This window comes from Mchenga conophoros, linkage group LG19 (genome assembly GCF_057382185.1).
Source record: "Mchenga conophoros isolate Kocher_MC1m ecotype Shallow Benthic linkage group LG19, M_conophoros_male_GT1.1, whole genome shotgun sequence".
Lineage (NCBI taxonomy): Eukaryota > Metazoa > Chordata > Actinopteri > Cichliformes > Cichlidae > Mchenga > Mchenga conophoros.
Window position 1 is genome coordinate 30,228,415 of NC_140544.1, and position 21,855 is coordinate 30,250,269.

Consider the following 21,855-nt stretch of genomic DNA (forward strand, 5'->3'; position numbering starts at 1 on the left):
GGAAGAAAAAAACAACAACCCATAAGCATCACCACACAGGGTCAGCTGTGCTGTATAAGCCCTGCAACATATCGTGGTGTGCGGTCCACAAGTTCCTAATTGTATAATTTAGTGAAATGCAAATGAAAGATATATTTTTTTTTAGATTTAGTGCTTTACATCAAAATTAAAGATTGGTTAGTGTGTAATGGAAACACAAACAGAAAAAAGCCTCAGAAGATTAACTTCTGTGCAGGGCGGCACTGATTGCCTCCTGCCAGATTATGAGAAAGGGATAGGATTATTATGGTCTGGTTCTGCTATGACAACAGAGAAAACAGACAGAGGAAAGACAATCAGAGCTCATCAGCCACTTGCCTCACACATTTATTTACCCCAACCCCAAAGAGAAGAGGAGAATTAGCATAATGATTTCTAACCCAGATATAAAGAGGAATTTCTAATTATTTATAACATCTTGGGACCCTCTACTTGATCTGTCCAATAATGTTAACATAATTGCATAAGCTGTCAAAGGATGTTAGAGGGCTAGCATAGGAATGCCAGTGGAATATTACACAGCTTTCTGTACAGAAATGTGAACTCAGGGTCAGAGCTGGGGTGCAGCTTCAGGACGTCGGGGTGCAATCCTAATGTGCTTGCGTGTGAATGTGTCTGGACGGTGTGCGCACACACAAGGAAATGCTTCCCCCTTTGGAAGAGGTTGGTGGGTGGAGAGCACGTTTGCTACGTCCTGTTTGCTTAGATGCACTTTAATGGATAAGGATGTTTATGTTGTGGGAATTATAACGATTAGGTTCGATTCTGACATTAGATGTCAATCTATTTCAGCACTACACTGGAAAAGACAAACAATAGGTTAAAAGAAAAGTTTAGAAAATATCAATGTCAAAATCCTTCAAGCTAAAAGCCCACTCAAGATGAGGATAATTCAAATTCCTAGGCCGAAGCAACCATTACACTGAAACCCTTTATTGAAAACCCCTGAATGCAGTAAAATGTAGGGAATCAGGCAGCAGCGGAGGAACTGCCTCACATACCCTGCCCTTCCTATTGCTAATGCTAGAGTAGTGCGGAACCGGCGCTTTTATTGTGTAGCAATGAAACTCTTTTTCATTGCTCCGTCCTGGAATCAGACGCTGCAGCTGAATAATGCATAAGGCCTCTTGCCTGTACACTATGTAAATAGTCAACAATGGCAACAGTGGTAACAACAGGTTTGGGTCTGCAGGAGTATTATGTAAAGTGGTCAGGGGCAGTGTGTCTGGCTCTCTAGCCTGCTATTGAAGCAGTGGCAGGCCCCTCTGAGCGCAGAGGGACATGGCCTGCGCCCGGGGCCTGGAGGGGACATGCACAGAATTAATGAGACCAATTTAGTGTTGCAGTAGAGTGGCATCTGCTGAACGGTCCTAAAGGACTGTTTTAGATTTCACTCCACCCCTAACCTCTTGCCCTTTACTCCTTGCCCCCACCACCTCTCCTCAGACTCTGGACCTCAGTACTAGAAGGTACTCCACACACTGGAGGGCACATAGAAATTGGTTCTGTAAGAATCTATATGATTAACAGGTGCCCATACCAGAGTGGTTATTATATAATAGACCATCTAAACACAATGATGGTGTTTTCTGCATTTACTGGGAGCACCCAGCTAAGCATCAGGTCCAAAATGCTTGTACTTTATACTCTACTCGTTATTTGAATATGGCATTGGTGCTAAGCTGTGCTTCTCCTTCTTCTTCTTCTTCTTCTTCACAGGTAACATAGAATACAGCTGTCCTGCCACAAATGAATGTGAGATCACAAAACGGAGACGCAAATCATGTCAGGCTTGTCGCTTCATGAAATGCCTCAAAGTGGGGATGCTCAAAGAAGGTAAGAAGAGTAAGAACATTTTTTATTATTCTTACACACTCATGTAGCATAGATCTTGTAGCATAGAAGCACACACTTTATACAAAAACAATTGATCAGATCAACAATAGTCTAATACATCATCATCGCGTGCCTGATGTCTTATGACCCACCAAGAAGGCCCATGTTATTTTTTCCTGCAGCAGCTCGTTTTATGCATTTCCACAGTGAGAAATGCATAAAACGAGCTGGCCGGCACAACAGTTCCCAGCCCCTTGTCCTCCCCCTCCTATCCACACAGCAGTAAATAATGTGCAGTTGAGTTGGGGACAGAAATATGCTGAATAGCTTGATCCCTGCCTCTGAGTAATAGAAATGTAACAGTATTCCACTTGGAAAGGCTCAGGCCAGGTCCCTGAGCACACACCCGCAACAGTCTCAGCTCTCCCTGGCATATTGATCCACTAAATGTTTTCCGAACATCTCAGCTCTCTTCCTGCGGATGGTTTTTTAAAGTCACGCCAACAGGGAATTCAGTGACAATTAAACATGCTTCCGATGGATTTGTCTGGCTGGTTTTCTCTCCCCCTCCCTTTCCCCACTGACTGACTCCCCCGAGACACAAACCTTGGCTGCTCTTCTAGCGGAGGCACCTGTCCACTCTCCCTCATCCCACTGCACTAGTGGGTGAGTTTTCACCTCCCTTACTCTTTCTGTTTCTGTCAGTTTATCATTTGCTGTTTGCTTGAAATATAAAATAAAATAAAAGATAGACAAATAACATAGAAATGACAATATCTGGAGGGAAGCAGTGTTGTTTTTGTTTTCACTCATTTTTATTTTGCTTCTCTCTTAAGTGCAGATAAAAGCAGGAAGGGTAGGTTTTTTCATCCCTCACGGTTGGGCGGTGGTATAAATGCTTTGCCAGATAAGAGCTCCGAAATCGAAGATAAATTAAATCCAGTTAAAACGTCCACTTTTAAATTCTCTGCCAAACTCCGTGAAATTTATATACTCTGCTTTTATTCATCCCATTATTCTCTTCTATTGGAGAGTGGGGGATTTATAGATGCATACATACCCAGTCGCGACCTGAAGCCGGAGTCGTAGCCCGTATGGATCCCAACCCAGTAACAGAATCTGCTGGACTGTGCACAGCCAGATAAAGCCTCAATGCCAGAATGACAGAGTAATCGCATTACTATCTGATGAAAAATTTATGCCAATATATCACCTTGGAGAATAAGAGACTACAAAAATATGTAGCCGTTGCTATAAATGAATGACTGGTGTCAGGTCAGGCTAAAAATGAGCGTAAAACCTGAATATGCAGAGTACGGCTAAGCCTGAGGTTCTAATGCACTCCTCTGTGTACTCAGCACATTATCAGAATAAGAATAATTCTTCTCCTTTACATAGTGGCTGTCATCACCGCACGGCAGCTATTGTCACTGTGCGTGATTAAAGTCATGTGCTGGTGTTCACAGATCCCTCTCATATAACTGATTTTTGTCACAGTCGAAATTATGAAACATGCTGGCTGTGACCAAGAAAACGAGCGTTTGCTTGAGCTCTTGTCTTGGGGCTGTGTCACCAAGACTAAATGGAAAGAGAGACACGTGGTCTGTGCCGACTGTAAGCTCAATGAAGCCGTCGGCTCAGGAAATGGTGGCAACCGCTCATGTGGCTCTGGTTGCAACTTACTTTCATTACTGCAGAAAGGTCACATTGTGTCTCAATGGAAAATTGCCTAATTATAACTTTATAGCCCAACAAAGTGCATTGCTGACCCCCCAAAGAAACATAAGTTTAAATCCTTCACTAGATTTAAACAAAAAAATAAAACAACTTAAGATTTCACGTCTCTGTTCTGTGTGGGTACACCTGTGAAAGCAAAGCCACTAAAGCCACATTTGGCACTTCAATATTGGAAACCGGATAGGAGGCATAAGGAAAATGGTCTTGGAAGATCAGCAGTCCGATTACAGGAGGCCTGCCTGAACCTTGTGTTGAGTAGCTGTACTTTCCCTTGACTGTGTAAAGGAGGAAGTGATCAATAGACTAATCAAATGTCAGATGCAACAGGTTTTTCCTCTGATCAATGGAAACAGATCAGAGCTTAGAGCAAGAGAGAAGACAAGATAGTATTGAGAGATTAGACTGACATCATTCAGTGGCAGTTGCTGTCCACCACGACTTCCTTTCTCTCGCACACTCACACTACTGTACATGCCTCCACATGTAAGAATGGGCAGGTATATTTTACATAGTGCTTTTTCTAGTCTTACTGGCTGCTCAGAGCTCAAGAAAATCGACCATTTCTGTAAAGTTAATATATATTTTTATCTGCACATCCACAGCATTGACCAAAGACAATAGCTTTTTGTTCCATTGTCCTAATTTTGGAATACTGTGTGTTAAAGGAATCGTCTGGTTTTGCAAGGAAGCAGTGCGACAGCTGTGAAGATTTGCTGAACAAAGGAGTGTGTCTGTACTGATTAGGGCTGCCACAAACGATTATTTTGATAGTCGACTAGTCACCGATTATTTATGCGATTAGTCGACTAATCAGATCATCATCCACTGGACGTAAAACTACAGCTTACTGCACCAGCAGCATCTGCTCTTATATAACTATCATTAGCTTACAGCTTTAAGCTTTTAAGGTGCTAACTAAAAATAAAGACAAGATGATAGTTTATTCAATTTTAATGAAATTTGCAGATTGTTTCGGTAAAGTTTAATAAACTCCTTGCTATCTAAAATATAACAGGACACCGGAGTATATTCTCCAGCATCTCACACTTCTGATAATCAGCTGTCTGCTTGACGTTTATTCAGCTGTGTGAAAACTATAACTTTAATCTCAGCCAAACCGATTTACTCAGGAACAAATAAAATACTAAAAAAAGCCAAACAATAACATTTTTAATTTATCTAAGTGACTCATATATATTTAACCTGAGTCGCGAAAGACGGCGGTGGGTTTGAAACAGAGGCGGAGCCAGACATTTGAAACACCCGGGGCTTAGCCCTGAAGGGTAGTATGCATGTGGATTTTTTTTTCTTTTTTGGGGGGGGGGTTAGAAATGACTGAAAGATTAATTGGCTCTGTTTTTAGTTTTGTTCAAAAAAGAATGACTTCATATAGGGAAAAAAAGATATCACATATACAGGACACCTTAAACTAGTTTTTTAATTAAGCAGCAAGGCAGAACAAGGTCAGGGCTGCATCAAGACACGAGGACTAAACCCCAATTCAACCAGACCCAGAACTGATCCGGAATTAAAACAGGACTACAAGAGTTCAAAATCAGGACTACTTAGGATTTAACCAAGACAGAACCAGAATCAGAACTAGATGATAGTAGCACTAAAAATCATCATAGACCTGCACTACACTTATATTTTAATTCTACCAAAGTACACTATTTAGATTGAGAAAAGTTTATATAATTATTTAGCCTTGTTGTGCAAACAAGCCTGCATAACTTAATAAATATAGAATTTGAAAAATAACAAACCTAAAAAGAAACACTAGGTACGAGATACATGAGTACCTATGATACGGTGATACTTTTGGTAAACAACCATTTGACTAACATGTGTGTCTCACCTGCTCTTGTTCATCTCTGTTCTGTCCTGTCTCCTCTCTCTCCCTCTCTGTTCCTCTCTCTCCCTCTTTGTGCTGACAATCATCAAATATACAGTTGAAACCAGATATTTACAAACTCTTCAGATAAAAACACTTTTATAATTGTAACATCAAATCAGACTAAATGTTTATTTTTTTAGATTGATAAATATAAAAAACATATTTGTTAACTTTAAGAGTAAAGAGAGAAACTATCTGTATTTCTTAATTGCAAATGGCACCAAATTGTATTCAAACTGAGCCACACTTATGGAGCTCCACAATTCTTTTCCTGGTGTTTTGGTTGATATCTCTTAATTTTCCCATGTCAAAGAAACAGGCTCTGTGTTTTGCCTTATATGCATCCACAGCTGTGCCACCAGTTTACTCACATGGACTCTACTAACCTATCAGAAGCTTCTTCAGCTCAGAATGGAATCGTCTGGTTTTCTTATTAATTAACAAACTTAGTGTATATGTACTCTTAAATTGATGAAAGTGATAAAAAATAGAAGCTCTGTCTCTCTTTATTCTGACATTTAACTAATTCAAAAGATATTTCAATATTTATCTAAAACAAAAGTTTACTCTAAATTGATGTTGTACAGAAAAAATGTTTTATGTTTTCTCCCTAAAGTGTATGTAAATATCTGGTTACAAATGTGAATATCCTGCTGTGTACTGAAATCCCTCTTGTTTTGCATAGAAATATACTGAACAACATACAAAGCATAATATATAAAATAACATTTACCTGAGTTTTTTCTTTGAAAGAAGCCTCTAATGTCCATTCTTATATTTCAGTACATAACTGAAACCGATTTAGTCGGGGAGGGTAAGAACTGAAAATATGAAATAAACACACGTAAGATAAGACTCTATTAAAAAAAAAAAAAAAAGCATTTGTTCAGCTTTTCATTTCGCCATTTGTTGATTCACTTGAAGAGCAAGTAACGTAATATTGGTCAAGTGATCAGTTTGATATCAATCTTTCGTGATTCACCGTCATTTGTACGGTATGAATGGTTTGCTTTGGTACCTGGTCAAACTTAAGCTCTCCTTAGTATGGCTGGCTCCGTTACTCCAACAGCGCACTCACAGGCACAAGAGCACCTGGCTGCAGCCCCGCCCCCTCGCTCAGTTGCTTAGTGCCTGAGCTCGGATCATACCAATATCAGGGGGGATTCACGCACAGTCGTAAATTCCCACTGTGTGCATTATGTGCTTCGAATATTGTGTGTACTTTTTGTTTTATACAGTTGTCAGCCAGGCATCTAACTATGAAAAAATTACACTCCAAAAGACCCCGGGCTTCTGACAAAACAACCCGGGCTTAAGCCCAGTAAGCCACCCCCACGCTCCGCCCCTGGTTTGAAAACAATTTGCCGGGAGTCCGGTGTTCTCACGGCGCTAGTGACCTAGCCCCCGGCTAGCTATCGAGCTAGTGGGTAACAGACGTCTCCGAAAACGTCGGAGCGCTTTTGAAAATATGTGGTGTCCTGATAAACTGAGCCGATATTTGAGGTTTACACAGCTACATTCTCGCCTGAAAATATGTTAAACGTTTATTTTGTGACCCAGAAAGAATAATAAGAGTAATATTAAAACTAACTAGCTACCGCCATTGTTGGAAACTAAGCTGGACCGCGCTATGAATTCTGGGACACAGCTGCTTCTTCTTCTTCGGGGTTTAACGGCAGCTGGCATCCTTGTACATGCTGTGCTGCCATCTTCTGTTTCAGTCCGTTATTACACTCTTAAATCCTGCTATTATTCCTGCGTCTTTTGCGATCTTACAAAGCTTCAAACGACGCGTCGACTATTAAATCAGTCGTCGACGATTTTGATAGTCGACGTAATCGTGACTAGTCGACAAATCGTGGCAGCCCTAGTACTGATATGCAATACATTTTCATGCAGAGAACAAGCTCTAACAGTCAGTTATAGTAAAACGCACAACATACAAATGGAAAAAAAAATGTTTAGTGAAGTAAAGTACTAAACGTCATTTCTTCAAAGTTGTGTGCACCAGTAAGATGAATCCAGTCTGCTTCTAAGATCTATAATTGAAATAAGTAAGTAACAGGAGGCCTCCACTGTGGCAAACATCACTTGAAATGTTTTTTCAACAGTTTAATTTAGACTCTGAAGTGAGGTTTAAGTGCCGTTTAGTCTTTTCAATTAGCAGTACGAGCAAGGATGTCAGCTCACGAGGGATACTGTAGCTAACCTGTAAATGGAGTATGTGACAAGGGTGTCACTATGGCAGCCTCTGGGGTCAGCAGATGAGGACGGGGGGCAATGCGTGACAATTTTTCCGCTACCCCTGCTCATCATCACTCGTGATTAAAAATGCTGCGATGCACTTAGAAGCATGCAAAGCTGGCAACGAGGGCCCTTTGAAATAGTGCTGACGGCAGTTTAGCGGGCGGCTTCCTTGAAAGGCAAGGTTCACCATGCCTTGCCATGTGGCCTTCTGATTTTCCCAGCTAAAATAGGGACCGCCTAAGCCCCCCTTGGCATTGCCAACCATCCCAGACATCCTGACACTTTCCCCAGGGAGAGACACCCAGAACAGGTGAGGGACTCAAAATAAGGACCCCTACCGCATAAAGTGAGTGAAGACAGGCCCTTTTGTAGGAGTGTGCTCGGAAGGGGATTATTATTGTTTTTGGAGAGAAAGAAGAGCTGTAGGTCAGCTGGCCCCAGCCCCCACCTCGAGGCCTGTGCTAATCCGTGCACAAATGCCAGCCGCCTTGGCCAAAAGCCCCCTCCCTGAGCACCCTCCTTTGAAGAGATGATACCCGAGCTCACCCGCTGCTACCCTTGCCGCACTGTGTAGTGGGCCATAAAACAGCAAGATGACTGTGGATGAGGTGGCACTCAACTCGCTTTGCACATTTATAACGCACCTACTGTTTACTCTGGAGGGAGCACAACAGACTGGCCAGAGTCGGAGCGCTTAAAGCGTCACCAAAGGGGCATATGAACCTCACAAAGGCCCCTATAAAAGTCCTGGCTATAGTACCTGACAGCATGAGTGAATGAATCTGTCTGGCTGCTCTTAATCACTCTCTCTTCCTCTCTGCCTGTGTCTGGCCCTGTTGGACAGTAAAATGAGACAGGTTAGTGCGGAGCTTTAATTCCTGTCAGCATCTGTTAATTATGGCCAGGACTGTTCTAATTAAAAGAGGCACCCATCTACCTCCGTAGTTGGCTTTATGCTGGCTGACACAGCCACACGACTCAACCGGCAGAGAGGAACACGGAGAGCAGAAGCGTTGCCACCTGGCAGCAGCCAAGCTCATCTGGAGAGCCGGAAGAAACTGTAGAAAGTGGTGATAGCACATTTGACAGGACATGCATCCAAGAATAACGGTATTTTAGCTAATGCAGAAAGTTTTTAAGCAGTAGCCCACAACACTGCCAGAATTGATTGCTTGATACAATGCACATAAAAAATAAATTGTCACCAAGTATCCACGCTTGTGCATGAAATACAGGTAGTTGATGTCAGATGATTCCCTGGTACTCACTGGGAAGGATAGGCTCTGCTGGGAGTTGGGGGTAATTAGGTTAGTAGGTTGTCAGTGTCAGGAAATTGAAAGACAGTCCTAATCAGATTTGTGTTTCTAGGGAATCAAATAATTTATATAAGTAGAAAAAAATCTTTGTTTCATAGTTACATGTTAATACAACTTACTGGACTCCCCATTCACACAGAGAGCGAGTAGGGCTTTGTGTCTGTTGTATATAAAAATCAGCTATTTTGCATAAATCTGCTGCTGAATTCCTCTTTGTTAAATGAAGGCCACCACTTCTATCTTACATCATCTGATTTTCCCTTTCCCCATCCGTTCACCGGGCGACCTCCAATCGCCACGCATGGGACACATCCAAACTCATCCTCTCCAAGAGCACTTGCTGATGGGCAAATTGTATTAGGCTCATTTGCAGTGGCCACACAATGCCCAGGTTTGACACCGTCCTCCCTGTTATAAAGTGATGAAATCATCAAGGAAGTGCTCCAGCTGCGGGTGTTGTTCACTCAAAGGACACGGGAGGCTGACAAATTAACTCCTCCTCCACCGCAAGAATTTCATTGAGCCTTTTTCCTCATCCAACATTTAGTATTAAATTTGTTTGCACGTCTGTGTAAGGGGGTGGTGGTGTTACATTATGCATACAAGGTAAATTGAACAGATTCTCCTTCTCAGCTGGATTAAGATAGCCGGTATGTTTAGACTGTCCGGTGGCAGTGACACAATTCCAAATAAGGGCATGCAGGATATAAATGTTTGCATACAATTTCATTAAATGGCCAAATACCTGCCGAGTGGCATCAAATGAATAGAACGGCGCAGATGAAATATGTTTACAATGTTGAAAATTAATAGAATAGAAAAGACATCTTAATAGAAACATTCTTATCAAATAATGAGATAATAAATAACTTATGTTATGATGAGGCCAGCTTGACATTTACAGTATCAGTGTGGAACCTGGCCCCCTAGGTGTGGCTGCGGATGATAAGGCCTCGGTGCTACTCCTGTGAAAGAGGGGTGAAATAAGGGTCTTTTATTGGAAAGCAATACCTAGTTATCTATCTGCAGTATGACAGTGGATGCTTTGTACACTGTATGTGTGACTATGTCTTTGCTTGTTGGCTGGTTAAGTTTCTGTTTGTGGATATTGAAAAAGGACACACCTGAGCACACACACACACACACACACACACACAAGCAAAGAGGCAAGTGGCTGGCAGCTAATTAGTATTCAGTCTGCCTCACCCCAAAAGCTAAATAATTAGAGGGCCAGTCTGTGAGATCATTGACCCTGCGTTAAATATTCATATGTTTAGACCTGCTCTGGGCTCAGCTGTGTCACAGTAGACCAGCCAGGCATGGACCACATATGGGAAGCCTGCCGCGACTCTGACACATCCCCACACACACACACACAGACACAGACACACACACACACAGACACACACACACACACACACACACACACAGACACACACACACACACACACACACACTGAAAGTATGCTCATACACACGGACACATTTTTATACCTCTACGTAGTCCTTTTATATTCCTTACATACAAGCTAAAGGCCAGCACTGTAGCTCACATTTACTTTAATATATTATAATATAGAATATGTGAGGGTGTAATTTTGAACCATAATCCTATATTTTTGTCTTTACAACTTCATCACAATTTACACGGCGGTCTTATCTTTTCTTTCTTAGGGGTTCGTCTGGACCGTGTGCGAGGGGGCAGACAGAAGTACAAGAGGAGGTTGGACACAGAAAACAATCCGTACCTGGGCCTGACGCTCCCTCCTCCCACCAAAAAGCCTCGTGAGTACCCCCCACCCCCCGTCAATAGCCCATTGTCTCTTTCTTCCGCTGCCTCTCCTCTACCAGGCGAGCAAGCAAGTAAAACTGAGATAAAATTCTAGGACAGACTCGCGTTCCTCCATCATGTTGCATGTTTGGACAGTTGAGAGTTCGTTTGTCGTAAATATAGGCCACGTATTGTTCTGCTCGGAGCCGAGTTACGATAAGTCTCTGAACAGATGACTGATATTAAAGAGTGAGAGATCTCGAGGACACTCCTGTCTCACATGTTTTTTGCACACTGTAAATTTCCTTTGCACAATGTCGCGTTTCCTTCACACACACAGGCAAAAAAAAGGGAAGGTGGGACCACCATGCTACTGTTTCGTCATGTTGTCATGCATATCAGTGTTGCACATCTGTGTGCCTCTCTAAGCATTACAGTGAAATAACCTTTGACCTCTCCTTTTTTTTGACACCCCCACCCTCCTTCCTCTTCAATCCAGTCACAAAGATAGTGTCTCACCTGTTGGTGGCAGAGCCAGAGAAGATCTATGCCATGCCTGACCCCACCATGCCGGAGAGTGACATCAAGGCTCTGACCACGCTCTGTGACCTGGCTGACCGTGAGCTGGTGGTCATAATCGGCTGGGCTAAACACATCCCAGGTACAATACATATAAAATATTCTCTTATTGTCTTATTTCAAGGCATGCTCCTTTTCAATACTGTTTTATTTTTCCTCTTTCATCTCTCTTTGCCCCCAGTTTTAAACTTGCTCTGTGAAAATAAACATGCACTCACACGTAGATAATTAATAATGACAGCAGCTCATACAGCCTCCGGGTGCGTGGAGGATTGAGGGGTGTGCAAAATGGACATCGCTGTGCGAGAAACAAATCAATAGAGTGCATTTTAAATCCCTCCATTCAATGGAGAAGGGGGGACACAGACCCGGTGCCATTGTATGTTGTAATCACCGGGGAGATTAAGAGCAAAGTTGGGGACCTGCCCAGTCAAACAAGACATCATATCACACACAGGCACACATATGCACACATGAATGCACACAAGTGCAAGCACACACACATATTGAATTATTGATGGGCATAATCATGTTTCTTCCTTGCCCCATAGACATTCTGATAGAGGAGGTGTTAGGTTATAAGAGGCTGTTGAATTGAGGATAGGCCACCTCACATCAGCAGAGATTTTGCTTCCTTCGAGAGTTTTTCCTCTGATTTTGACAGAGTACATGTTGTTTAGCTGTTCTTTTTTGGCAACTAAAGCAGATTCCCGCTTGATCTTTCGCTCGACCCCCATAACTCTGTAGCACTGCAGTGCTGTAGAGACAAAGCGGTAACAAACTAAATCAATGTGTCCCTCGGTGCCAACGCCATAAACTCTTCTTCTCATCAGCATAACTTGGACAGGCATGCATCTGTCAGCATGCAGGAAATGCACGACATCATTACAACACTGACACATATGCACACTCTACGCATGGCACACACATGAAAAGTTTATTTATTTTCACTGATACAAAGTGGACTCTTAGTGACCTCGGGGTGGTGCATTGTGTACCGATAGGTATTAGAGTACTTCTCAGAAGAAGGGTATTAATCAGGTACAGATCTGATAGTAAGGAGATTAGAGATGGATACGGTCCCAGCCCCTGGCCTCAGCCCCAGTCCCTTACGCGACTAAACCATTTGGATCACTCCCCACAGGCCATGCATGGTCAGCAGACTGAGAGTTTAACCAAGGAGCTTACTCAGGACTGGATCACAGCTGACCCGATAACACACTCTCATCATTGTGACCCAAAAATTACACCAGTGGCGCAGACATGCACAAAATTGACAGCATTCCCAGGCTGACTGTAGAGTACAGACAGGAAGAATCGTCACTAGTGCAAACTTGCATTTAGAGAGAATAAAGAGAGCATTAGTTTGTATTGTTCAGAGTCAGAAATGTTTCTTCTTCATAGATGGTCCTTTTAGCCAATTATTTAAAAAACACTAATATACAAGTATTAAAGGTTTTATCTCGCATCCCTGAAATGCTTCATCATTTTAATATGTGTACATGCTTACTCGGATTTTGTGTGTCGTGGTGTTGAAACGTTGCTAATCAGATTATACTAACACGTATTGTACAGTGGATAGATTCATAACGCTAATGGGATTTGCCCCATAGATTGCAGCTGACGACTCGTCATTCCAAATGTGGCGATAATGATCATTTAACCCAAAACCTGAAGCACTAAGCCCGACTGTGTGCTCCACTGTGAGCCGGCGCGTGGAACTATAGCTGCACTAACTGATTTGCCCTAAATAATCTGCACTGGCTGCACGTTGACAAGACGGAAGCAGATTTTTCTCATCTGCTTCTGAAGAAGACTCGACACTGGTTTCGTTTGTGGCCACGTTTTAATGCTTTTGTTCGTAAAACCACACTCATTCTTGTTAAATAACAATTTAAGAGGGCAAAAAAGGAGTTCCACTTCAACTAAGTGCTCGGTCCGTGTCTGCATTAGGGCAGTGGGTGTCCTCTGGCCATGAAATGGCTGCATAATTGAGTTGTACATGGCTGAACCTGATCAGAGACGGTTCACTGGTTGAGCGAGACTCCATGCGCTAACACTGCATGCACCAGCGGTACCTCAGGGCAGCCTACCACGCTCCGCTCCTACTATATTTCTCTTCTCCAGCTACGACAGGGAAGAGAAGGAGGGGAAAAAACCTGCTGATTGTATCCTGATAGATTTTTGTGGCCTTGGGCAATGGAATTAAAGAGATTAACTGTTCATTATGAAGTAGACCACATTGATTAGGCCACTGACAGATGGGCCAGCAACTGAAGTCTGAGTGTAACAATTTAAATGTCATGAAAATTGGCAGTTACCTTCTCCCGATTGATTTTTAATTTCTCCTATTTTCAGCTAACATTTGGAACGAGTTTGAAAAGTGGCGTAATGTTGAGAAGAGTAGCCCTATTGGGTTTTAATGGGAGGACAATTGGAGGATAACAAAGCTGCATCATTAGTGGAGCCGATATCTGCCTTACAGGCTCCGATGTCGACTTTGTTATTTTGGCCGTGAAAGGTCGGCTTACATACGTGAAGTTCTTTCCAGGTGTTACAGAATTCTGCAATTTTAGGCGAAATAAGAACACGTTCAGTTGTTCAGATCAGCGTGGTGTCACATATCAGTCCTTTTTAACAGGTTTGCCATTGCAAAACTGCAGCCTTGCCCTCATCTGAAGAGCATCTTTAATTAACTGATAATCACCGCTGAGCTTTTAGACACTTGTGTCACTGCTCCAAATGGCAGCACAAAGTAACACGGCTGTTGCCTTAGGGGCACGGGGTCATTAGGAATAGTGTTAGGGCAACGCTGACAGATGGTTTGTTGCTCCTAAGGTGCTAACAACCTTCGACACACATAGCAATCCTCTGGCCACCCCTTCTGGTCCCTTCCATCAATTTAGAGCTGCATTTTCCTCTGTCCAAGACGTTTAGTGAGCAACTAAGTGCCCTGACCACTTCAGTACACTAGAACCTGCTTACCAACTTGACACTGCTGCCTTCCTCAGCAGCAGCAGTGAGTTTCAAGTGTAACCCCCCATAACCCTGTGCTTTCCCCACATGCCTTCACACCCGCAGTGGGAATGTCATGTGTTCATATGTAAAGAGTGCCGTGCCTGTTGTTTATACAAAAGGTGCTCGTTGGTTGGTGCTTGCCAGCTCACCTCCCAGCTTCCCAGCTCCGAGTGTTTTCAGCTGGGAGTTCTCTCAGGGCTAAAGGGCCAAGCAAACACTGACACTGTCCTACTTTGCACCATACAAAGAAAACACGTTTCAGTCAGGACCAATATAGTCAAAGGATTTAAGGTGGATGTGGGTTGCAAAGCGGATTGCAGATGCATGACAATTGTATAGGTAGACTAAAGGAACTTAAATAGTGTGCGCAGTGTGACGGTGCCAATTGGATGCATAAATGGGTATCATCTGAACAATAAAGTGATGTTGGCTGACACTGAGTGAGGATTGTTTATTTCTCAGGTCTGTTTACATTTGTAACGTTAAGAAGTTCATTTGTCACACAGCTTTAATTATAATGAATTATCATAAAATATACACGCAAAGGATTTTCTCGTATTAGATTCAGGCCAGAGGAACCTAATGAATCAGACTAGTTTGCATTGTTCTTTTCATCGCTGGTGTTTTGGGAATATTCATCGTCTGTGCTTTATTGGATTTCAGTTCATCAGCTTCTGCGTCTGACACACAACTGCCTGGCGCGTTATTTGTTAGCACCGAGGCACCGATGTCGAAAAAAGATTGTGCCTCTTGTACGTTGTCTTGTTTTTGTCAGCTCAACCCTCCACTATAGTCGCCTGGCCTCCTTCACCCCCCCCCCCCCCCCCTCCTCCTCCCGGGCTCCTGTTTTCTCTTTGCCATTAAATTGTAAAATCTACTTACTGTGTTGCCAGCCTGATCCCACTCGAGCTGCGTAATCTCCTTGTAATAGAGTGTGAATACTGCCTGGCAATAAATCAGCACCTCATCAGTGCACTTTATTAAATATAGACACCAACAGACAGCTCTTAGTATATTCAATTTACCCTCTGACGTAGGCTTCAACACAGGAGATAAAGACAGATTGAGCAATCAGGTGGATGCTGAGGCCTGAACCCAGTCAGAGAGTGGAAGGAAGGCAGAACCCCCCAATCTCATGCAGGGAGATTGAGATGGGGGACAGGAAGCCAACAGTGTGCAGGACCAGGAAGCCAAGCTTGTTTAGTTATTGTGACAGATGTATAGCTAGGTACATCCGGCGCTGTTATATACATATTTTTAATGACAAAAATAGATCAAATTTAAATACTTTCTTAAACTTTAACATGTGTGCATAATCTTTTTGTGTGAAATCTTTTTTGCCGATGTGCCTTTAAGTGATGATCAGCAGAGAGACATACCTCATTAAGCAGTGTTACTTGATGGCAGTGGAGATAAATTATGTGTAATTATAGCAATGATTAAAGCCTGATTCGTCCTGGTCTTTGGGGCTAAGAGATATGTAAAGTCAGTAGTGGCCAGTGGGACCCTGGGGAGAGCTAAAGACTTTGCTGCCCGGGTCAGGAGGTTATAGGGTGCAGATTAAAACAAGGGGATTACTGTATTTAACGTTTTTCAACCTCATAACATTCACAGGCTGCTGGTCAAATCACCCCATTCTCCAGCTACTTACAATGGGATAATGGGCTGGTTATCACGTCAAAAGAAGGCTGATAGGCGCTTCCTGAAAACGCAATTAATTTTCAGTCATCAACCTCTTTTTCACCTAGTCAGCTTGTATTGACTAGACTTTACTCAATAATTTTTTTAAAAAAAAGCAGCATTTCGTGTCATCAAATCAATGTCCAGAGAAAGCTCGCAGCAAACTGAGCTGTCTGTGTTGTACATGTGGCTGGATTTCAGGTCAAATTATTTACGTCAAGCACAGCAATTTATTACCAAGCTGCTATTGATTGGATCCTCCTGACGCCGTCATATAAATGCAAAAAAGGGTCATAGTCGGCATGCGAGTTATATGCACAAAGGTCCATGAAGACGAGTTTGCGCCATCTGTAAAATTGCTCAAAATGGACATTTCTTCCTATATTGCTTGTATGTCTTGTGTGTCACACTTGGAAGTGACAAGAATCCATGCAAAACAGAGGTGCACGCACATTTTCCCCAGTCCTTTCCCCCTTTTAAACTGTTATCTGAAATAAAACAAAACAACAACAAAAAGCTTTGATATAGAATAAGCTTATGGCAGTGTGATCATTCAGCCCAGTTTGAGGTTAGAAAAAAGAAAGATGTGCTCAACCTCTGGGGTCCTGTTAGGGGCAGTTTTACTCTAACTGGAGCCCGGAGAGCACTTGACTTGGCTGAGGTGAGATTGCCGCTGGGCAGAAGTCTTCAGGGCCTGCTTGTCCTTCTGATATCTGGCCATGATAGATCAGCCCCTGTCCAGCCAGAATTACTCTCTTTCCTCTTTCTATCTCCTTTTTTGCCTTTCCCTTATGCTCTGGTCCCCCTTTGCTCTCTCTCTTCCTTATCTCCCTCCTCCCTGGCCCATATCTTCTCCTCTCTTTTATCCCCCATTTCTCTAGCTCTCTCCCTCCCTCTCTCCCGCCTGCCATCTTTTTTCTTTTTCTCTCCCTCGCTCTGTCTGCTCTGTTGTCTGATTGAGGTTGAGTTACGAGGGGGCTGCAGCTGGAGGGGGCCACCGTGCCTCGTAATTACATCTCTTTTTATTACCCACGCTAATGGCCCTCGGGGAGAGGGAAACAATAATAAATTAATAGAATATGAACTCCAGCTCAACAGAAATCTCCAGCATTTCATTTTGGACAGTCCTGTGCTCTGGCAGATGAAACAGTGCTCTGATTAATCTCTGCAAGGGGTTTAAAGCAGCCGTCTGTAGGTTTGGGCTGCCCCCTCCTGCTCACAGCTGAGGGCTTTTGGGGAGATAAAGGAGGAGATGATGGTTTTGGCTTCTGTTGTTGGACTTTAGTGGTCTGATTTTTGCCCTTTGAACTATTAATGATGATGCAGTTGACGATTAGGTGGGCCATTATGCGGTGCTGTTTCTTTATCACTCGTATTTATTTGTGCTCCTTTGTCTCGATTGAGTTTTTCATTCACAAGCAGTGTAAAAAAAAAAAAGTCGCAGCAGAGAATTTTGAAAGTGAACATTTTCTTTGAGATATAAATGCTCCCTATTTGAGCGGGGTGCTTAAGTCAAAGTGAACAAAGAGAAACTCAAGAGCTGCATTGTTATTATCTCCTCGGCCGCAAAGACTTTCAGACAGAAAGCTGCCGGTGCACTCAGCAGTGGAGTGGAAAAGGCCCTTCAAGCGCACCGACAGGCCTCTGTGATTTGGTCAATATTGTGTCATGTTTGGTCAAACCCCGCCAAGGCAGTGGGCTGGAAATGAAGATGTAAATATTGATATTTCATTAGAGGAAATCACCCACTCCGACGGCACTTAACTGGGCCACCTTCAGAGTGCGGCGGCCGGAGCGGCGTGTGACCTGCGGAGTCGGGAAGTCACTTCATTACTCGATTAAATTGAGTGGAAAAAGGCGAGGCAACGACATGAGATCCCATTTGGAGCGATAATTTAGGCCTTGAAGAGAGAAAATGGAGCAAAGGAAAAACACTACCTCTCCATCTCACAACACTGGATTAAATTCAAGGACTTTTAGCGTCAAAGGTAATTGTAGGCTGCTGGAGCCGCATGTGTGCATATGGCTGAGAGGTGTCTGTTGTATCAGAACAACTCCAAAGCCACTTCAGCGAGCCCTGAACAAGGCCTTCACACGAGCTGTCATATTGGGAACAGCGCTTTAGTTCCGCTTCACTCCTCCTTGGCATTAAAAGGCTACACAAAGCCTTTTCCTGTGATTGTGATGCCAACCTGATGCGGCAATCAAGACCACGTCCACGCTTGCATGACAATTTTGCTCCGGCCAGTCCACATTCTGTCCGACATAATGGCCACGTATGCAGACAAGGAAATAACACAACAAAGAGTTTTAAGATGCTGTCTGGATATGTGTGTAATGGCACAGGCCTTTTTAAAATATGGCTTATTGCCTTCACTGATAATAGTAAAGTGTTGTGAGTGCTTCTGGCAGTTTGAATTGTTGGGTCTAATTTGGACTCTTCAGAGACAACCTCTGACCAGTCCAGCAGGGCACTGGTACCTTTCAGTTAGCACTCTATTTTACTGACTATTGATTCCCCTTCAAAATGTGAAGGCCCTCACATTCTGATCACAATCTGTTAATTAATGTATCCTCCAGCTCTTCCCCTGCAGTGGTCATCACCACGATAAGGGAAATTGAACACTCGGGTACTTCTCTCCCCAGCTCTTCTTTTCCGCCCGTCTCCCTCGCTCGCTCTCATCGTCCCGTTTCTTTTTCGCATTCTCTGACGCTTCCTCATTATGTCTCTTATTCTTCTTAAGCTGCATGCGTGCGTGTGTGCGTGCGTGCGTGTCTATGCGTTTATGTTGTCCTGGCAGAAAGAGATAAACATCAGGTTGGTGGCTGCACCCTAGTAAGATCATTTATATTTAAGAGAAAATGTGGAATGCGGGTGCAGTGAGCGCTCTGGTCAATACTGTAATCTATCGCCCTTAAATCACACAACGGCTACGCAAGTGTGGCAACAGCAAACTTGTAAAAGCAATCTTATTAATCGGGGGTGGAGCCGAAGAGCCTAATATGCTGTCAGAATGAGGCGCCTGCAGGAACGCTGTGCAGGAGGAGGGGAGGTGGGAGATTGGGGGGAATGAATATGGGGAGTGTTGGGGGATGTCATGCGGTTTATTGACAGCTAAAGGGAGCTACGAAGGGAAAAAGGGACGAGACGATTCCTCTCTGGCTCTCTTTTTTTTTGCTCTTATTAATTTGTTTGAATTTCTCACAGCTCATCTTTCAGGGATCTCACACTTTGTTTGATTTAATGTTCTATTCTGAGCATATGTCGTGGCGTTGGGGTAGAAAGAGACGGAGGTGTATTGTCCTCGTGCCGATTTCAGCTTTATTCTACTGCTGTCGAAGAGTTTGGCCCTGGGTTTAAGCAGGCCTTTGGGCATGACTTGCACCATGTGACCCCGGCTTCGTTTGTGTCTCTTGATGTGCGTCGTTTTACGTTTATGCATTCATGTGCATACATGTAGATGCCTTTATCTGAATATGCATGCATGTCTGTTTTCTTGCACTTCCGTGGATGTGTGTGTGTGCATTCCCTCATCACCTCCTCTTGTTACACAGTGCGTGTCATGTCCTCAACCCCTCCAATGAGGATGTGTCTTGGTGCTAATCCCCCCTCACACCAATACAAGAGTGACAGGATACAAGGGGTAACCACATGGCTTTGTGTATCCCGGACCTTTGCACCGATTTACTGTCCTCACTTACACTAAAGCCCACTCAAGTGCTCTGACACCAGCTTCAAAGAGGACCTTGCACTGTGCATTTGAAATTAAAGACCACTCGCTAACATGTGCATGTACATGTGTATTTGTTTTACTGATCGCATCTCCGACATCCTACGGTTTTAGCTTTCTTTCCCTCTAATAAAGAAGATTTTTTCTAAATCGTGGAAGAGATAAAATTACGTACATCACATAATTGCTCTTTTTTTGTCCTTTTCTTTAACATTTGACTAGAAATATAAGCTTGCAGATTGTGCTCAGGTTCTCTCGCTCAACTTCCCCTTCTCTTCCTGCCCAGGCTTTTCTACTCTCTCTCTGGGAGACCAGATGAGTCTGCTGCAGAGCGCCTGGATGGAGATCCTCATCCTCAGCATCGTGTTCCGCTCGTTGCCGTACGAAGACGAGCTGGTGTACGCCGAGGACTACATCATGGATGAGGAGCACTCGCGGCTGACGGGCCTGCTCGACCTCTACGTGTCCATCCTGCAGCTGGTCCGCAAATACAAGAAGCTCAAAGTGGAGAAGGAGGAGTTTGTAACCCTCAAAGCCATTGCTCTTGCCAACTCAGGTGGGTTATCTTCAGCACAGTGACGCATCATATATGACACGGAGTGCGCTTGAGTTTTTATTGAAATACATTTTATTTTATACTAATGTAGACTAAAAGAGAATCCTCAAAAGAGTTAAATTACAATATAAATAAAATTGGAGTTTTTAATAATTTGATTTAAAAATTTTGGGGAAACCAAATATATAATTTTTTAAAACTAATTTTTTTTTTTATCCAACATTTCCTCTATTTTTGTTTAAAAAAAATCACCTTTCTTTAGTTTAATCACTTATTTAAAAACGATTGTAAAATAAAAGCCATGTCTGTAATTAAAATATTTTGTTGCATTTTGTTTAAAAAGTGTAAGTATGCAAATTTGACATACAACAACTAATGAACCATACAGTAATAAGAAGCAATGAAATTTTAAGCTTTTAATTCACCTGAATTAAAACAAATGAATACACGCACACTATCCTAAAAAGGACACAATCTCTGGGCTTAAACAAAAGTGAAGGTTTAAAAATATTCTTGAAAAAAATCCTCATGGGCATTACTCACTCAGGACATTTTACTTTTTCCCGACTGGACCTCTGAGGAATGCACACTAGTCAGTGTAATATGGGTTTTGTCTAACACAGTTTCAGAAATGACATTTCTTAGTTTTTCATGAGTTTTTCAGTGTAACCTTTAGTTTGGAGCGTGAGATGGAGAGATGGAGAGAAGATAAGGCCAGTGTACGAGAAAGAGGGACGGAGGGAGTTTTTTTTTTTTTTTAATTGAACACCTTCAATGTTGTGGTATTTCTCCAGCGCTCCCTCTCCCTCCTCTTTCTCCATCTCCATAACAGTAGCTGCAGGGCACGGCAGCCACGGGAGATAAATTTAGCATTTCATTAGGAGCGCAGGGGGCTGTCAATAAAATGTGTTAAGTCAAATGGAATGAGTATCAGGGCGTGATGGGGCTCGTTTGTTCCAGTGCGAAGCCGGCACGCCGCTATTGACAGGCGCCTTTTTGAGGAGTCCTCCTCTGATCAATCCACGCCTGGGTCACCGGGCCAGTTTTTCCCTTGTTTTGTCCGGGACTGAAAAACGAAAATGCTGATGCTTGGACTTTGCTTTCAGATAACAGAGCGTTGGTAGGGAGGTGAGATGGGAGGAGGGGGAGGCGGAGGGTGTCCAGAACGTTAGAACAAGGTCTCTGGGAGATCACTCTCCCGGGAGCCCCTCTGTCTGACAGCTGTGAAAATTCATAGCAATTGATTTTGTAATTAGCAGTTTATCAATCGGATCGACGTGGGCTCACTGATGGATTGCGAGGAAATTGTTTCTTCAAAGTTGTTGTTTTCTTTTTTACATTTTAGTCAGCCCCCTCCTCCAGTGTTTGTAAGCTGCTCGCTTTCTCTCGTGCCCCATTTTCTTTCCCATTTGTCGAGATGTCTCCATCCCTGTTTTTATTTTCTCTTC

The 21,855-nt window shown here is 43.1% G+C and overlaps 1 protein-coding gene across 5 annotated transcripts in view; it reads left to right on the plus strand.

Moving 5' to 3' along the window:
* Positions 1-21,855, plus strand: part of esrrb (estrogen-related receptor beta) — a 46,943-nt gene that overhangs the window by 20,400 nt on the left and 4,688 nt on the right. For 3 of the 5 annotated variants that reach the window (XM_085256342.1, XM_085256337.1, XM_085256340.1), the window contains 4 exons: positions 1,759-1,884; positions 10,747-10,857; positions 11,343-11,504; positions 20,138-20,407. In XM_085256342.1, the coding sequence (XP_085112468.1) occupies positions 1,759-1,884; positions 10,747-10,857; positions 11,343-11,504; positions 20,138-20,407 (669 nt within the window). The remainder of the gene's footprint in view (positions 1-1,758; positions 1,885-10,746; positions 10,858-11,342; positions 11,505-20,137; positions 20,408-21,855) is intronic. The other 2 variants (XM_085256338.1, XM_085256341.1) reach the window with 1 other exon arrangement.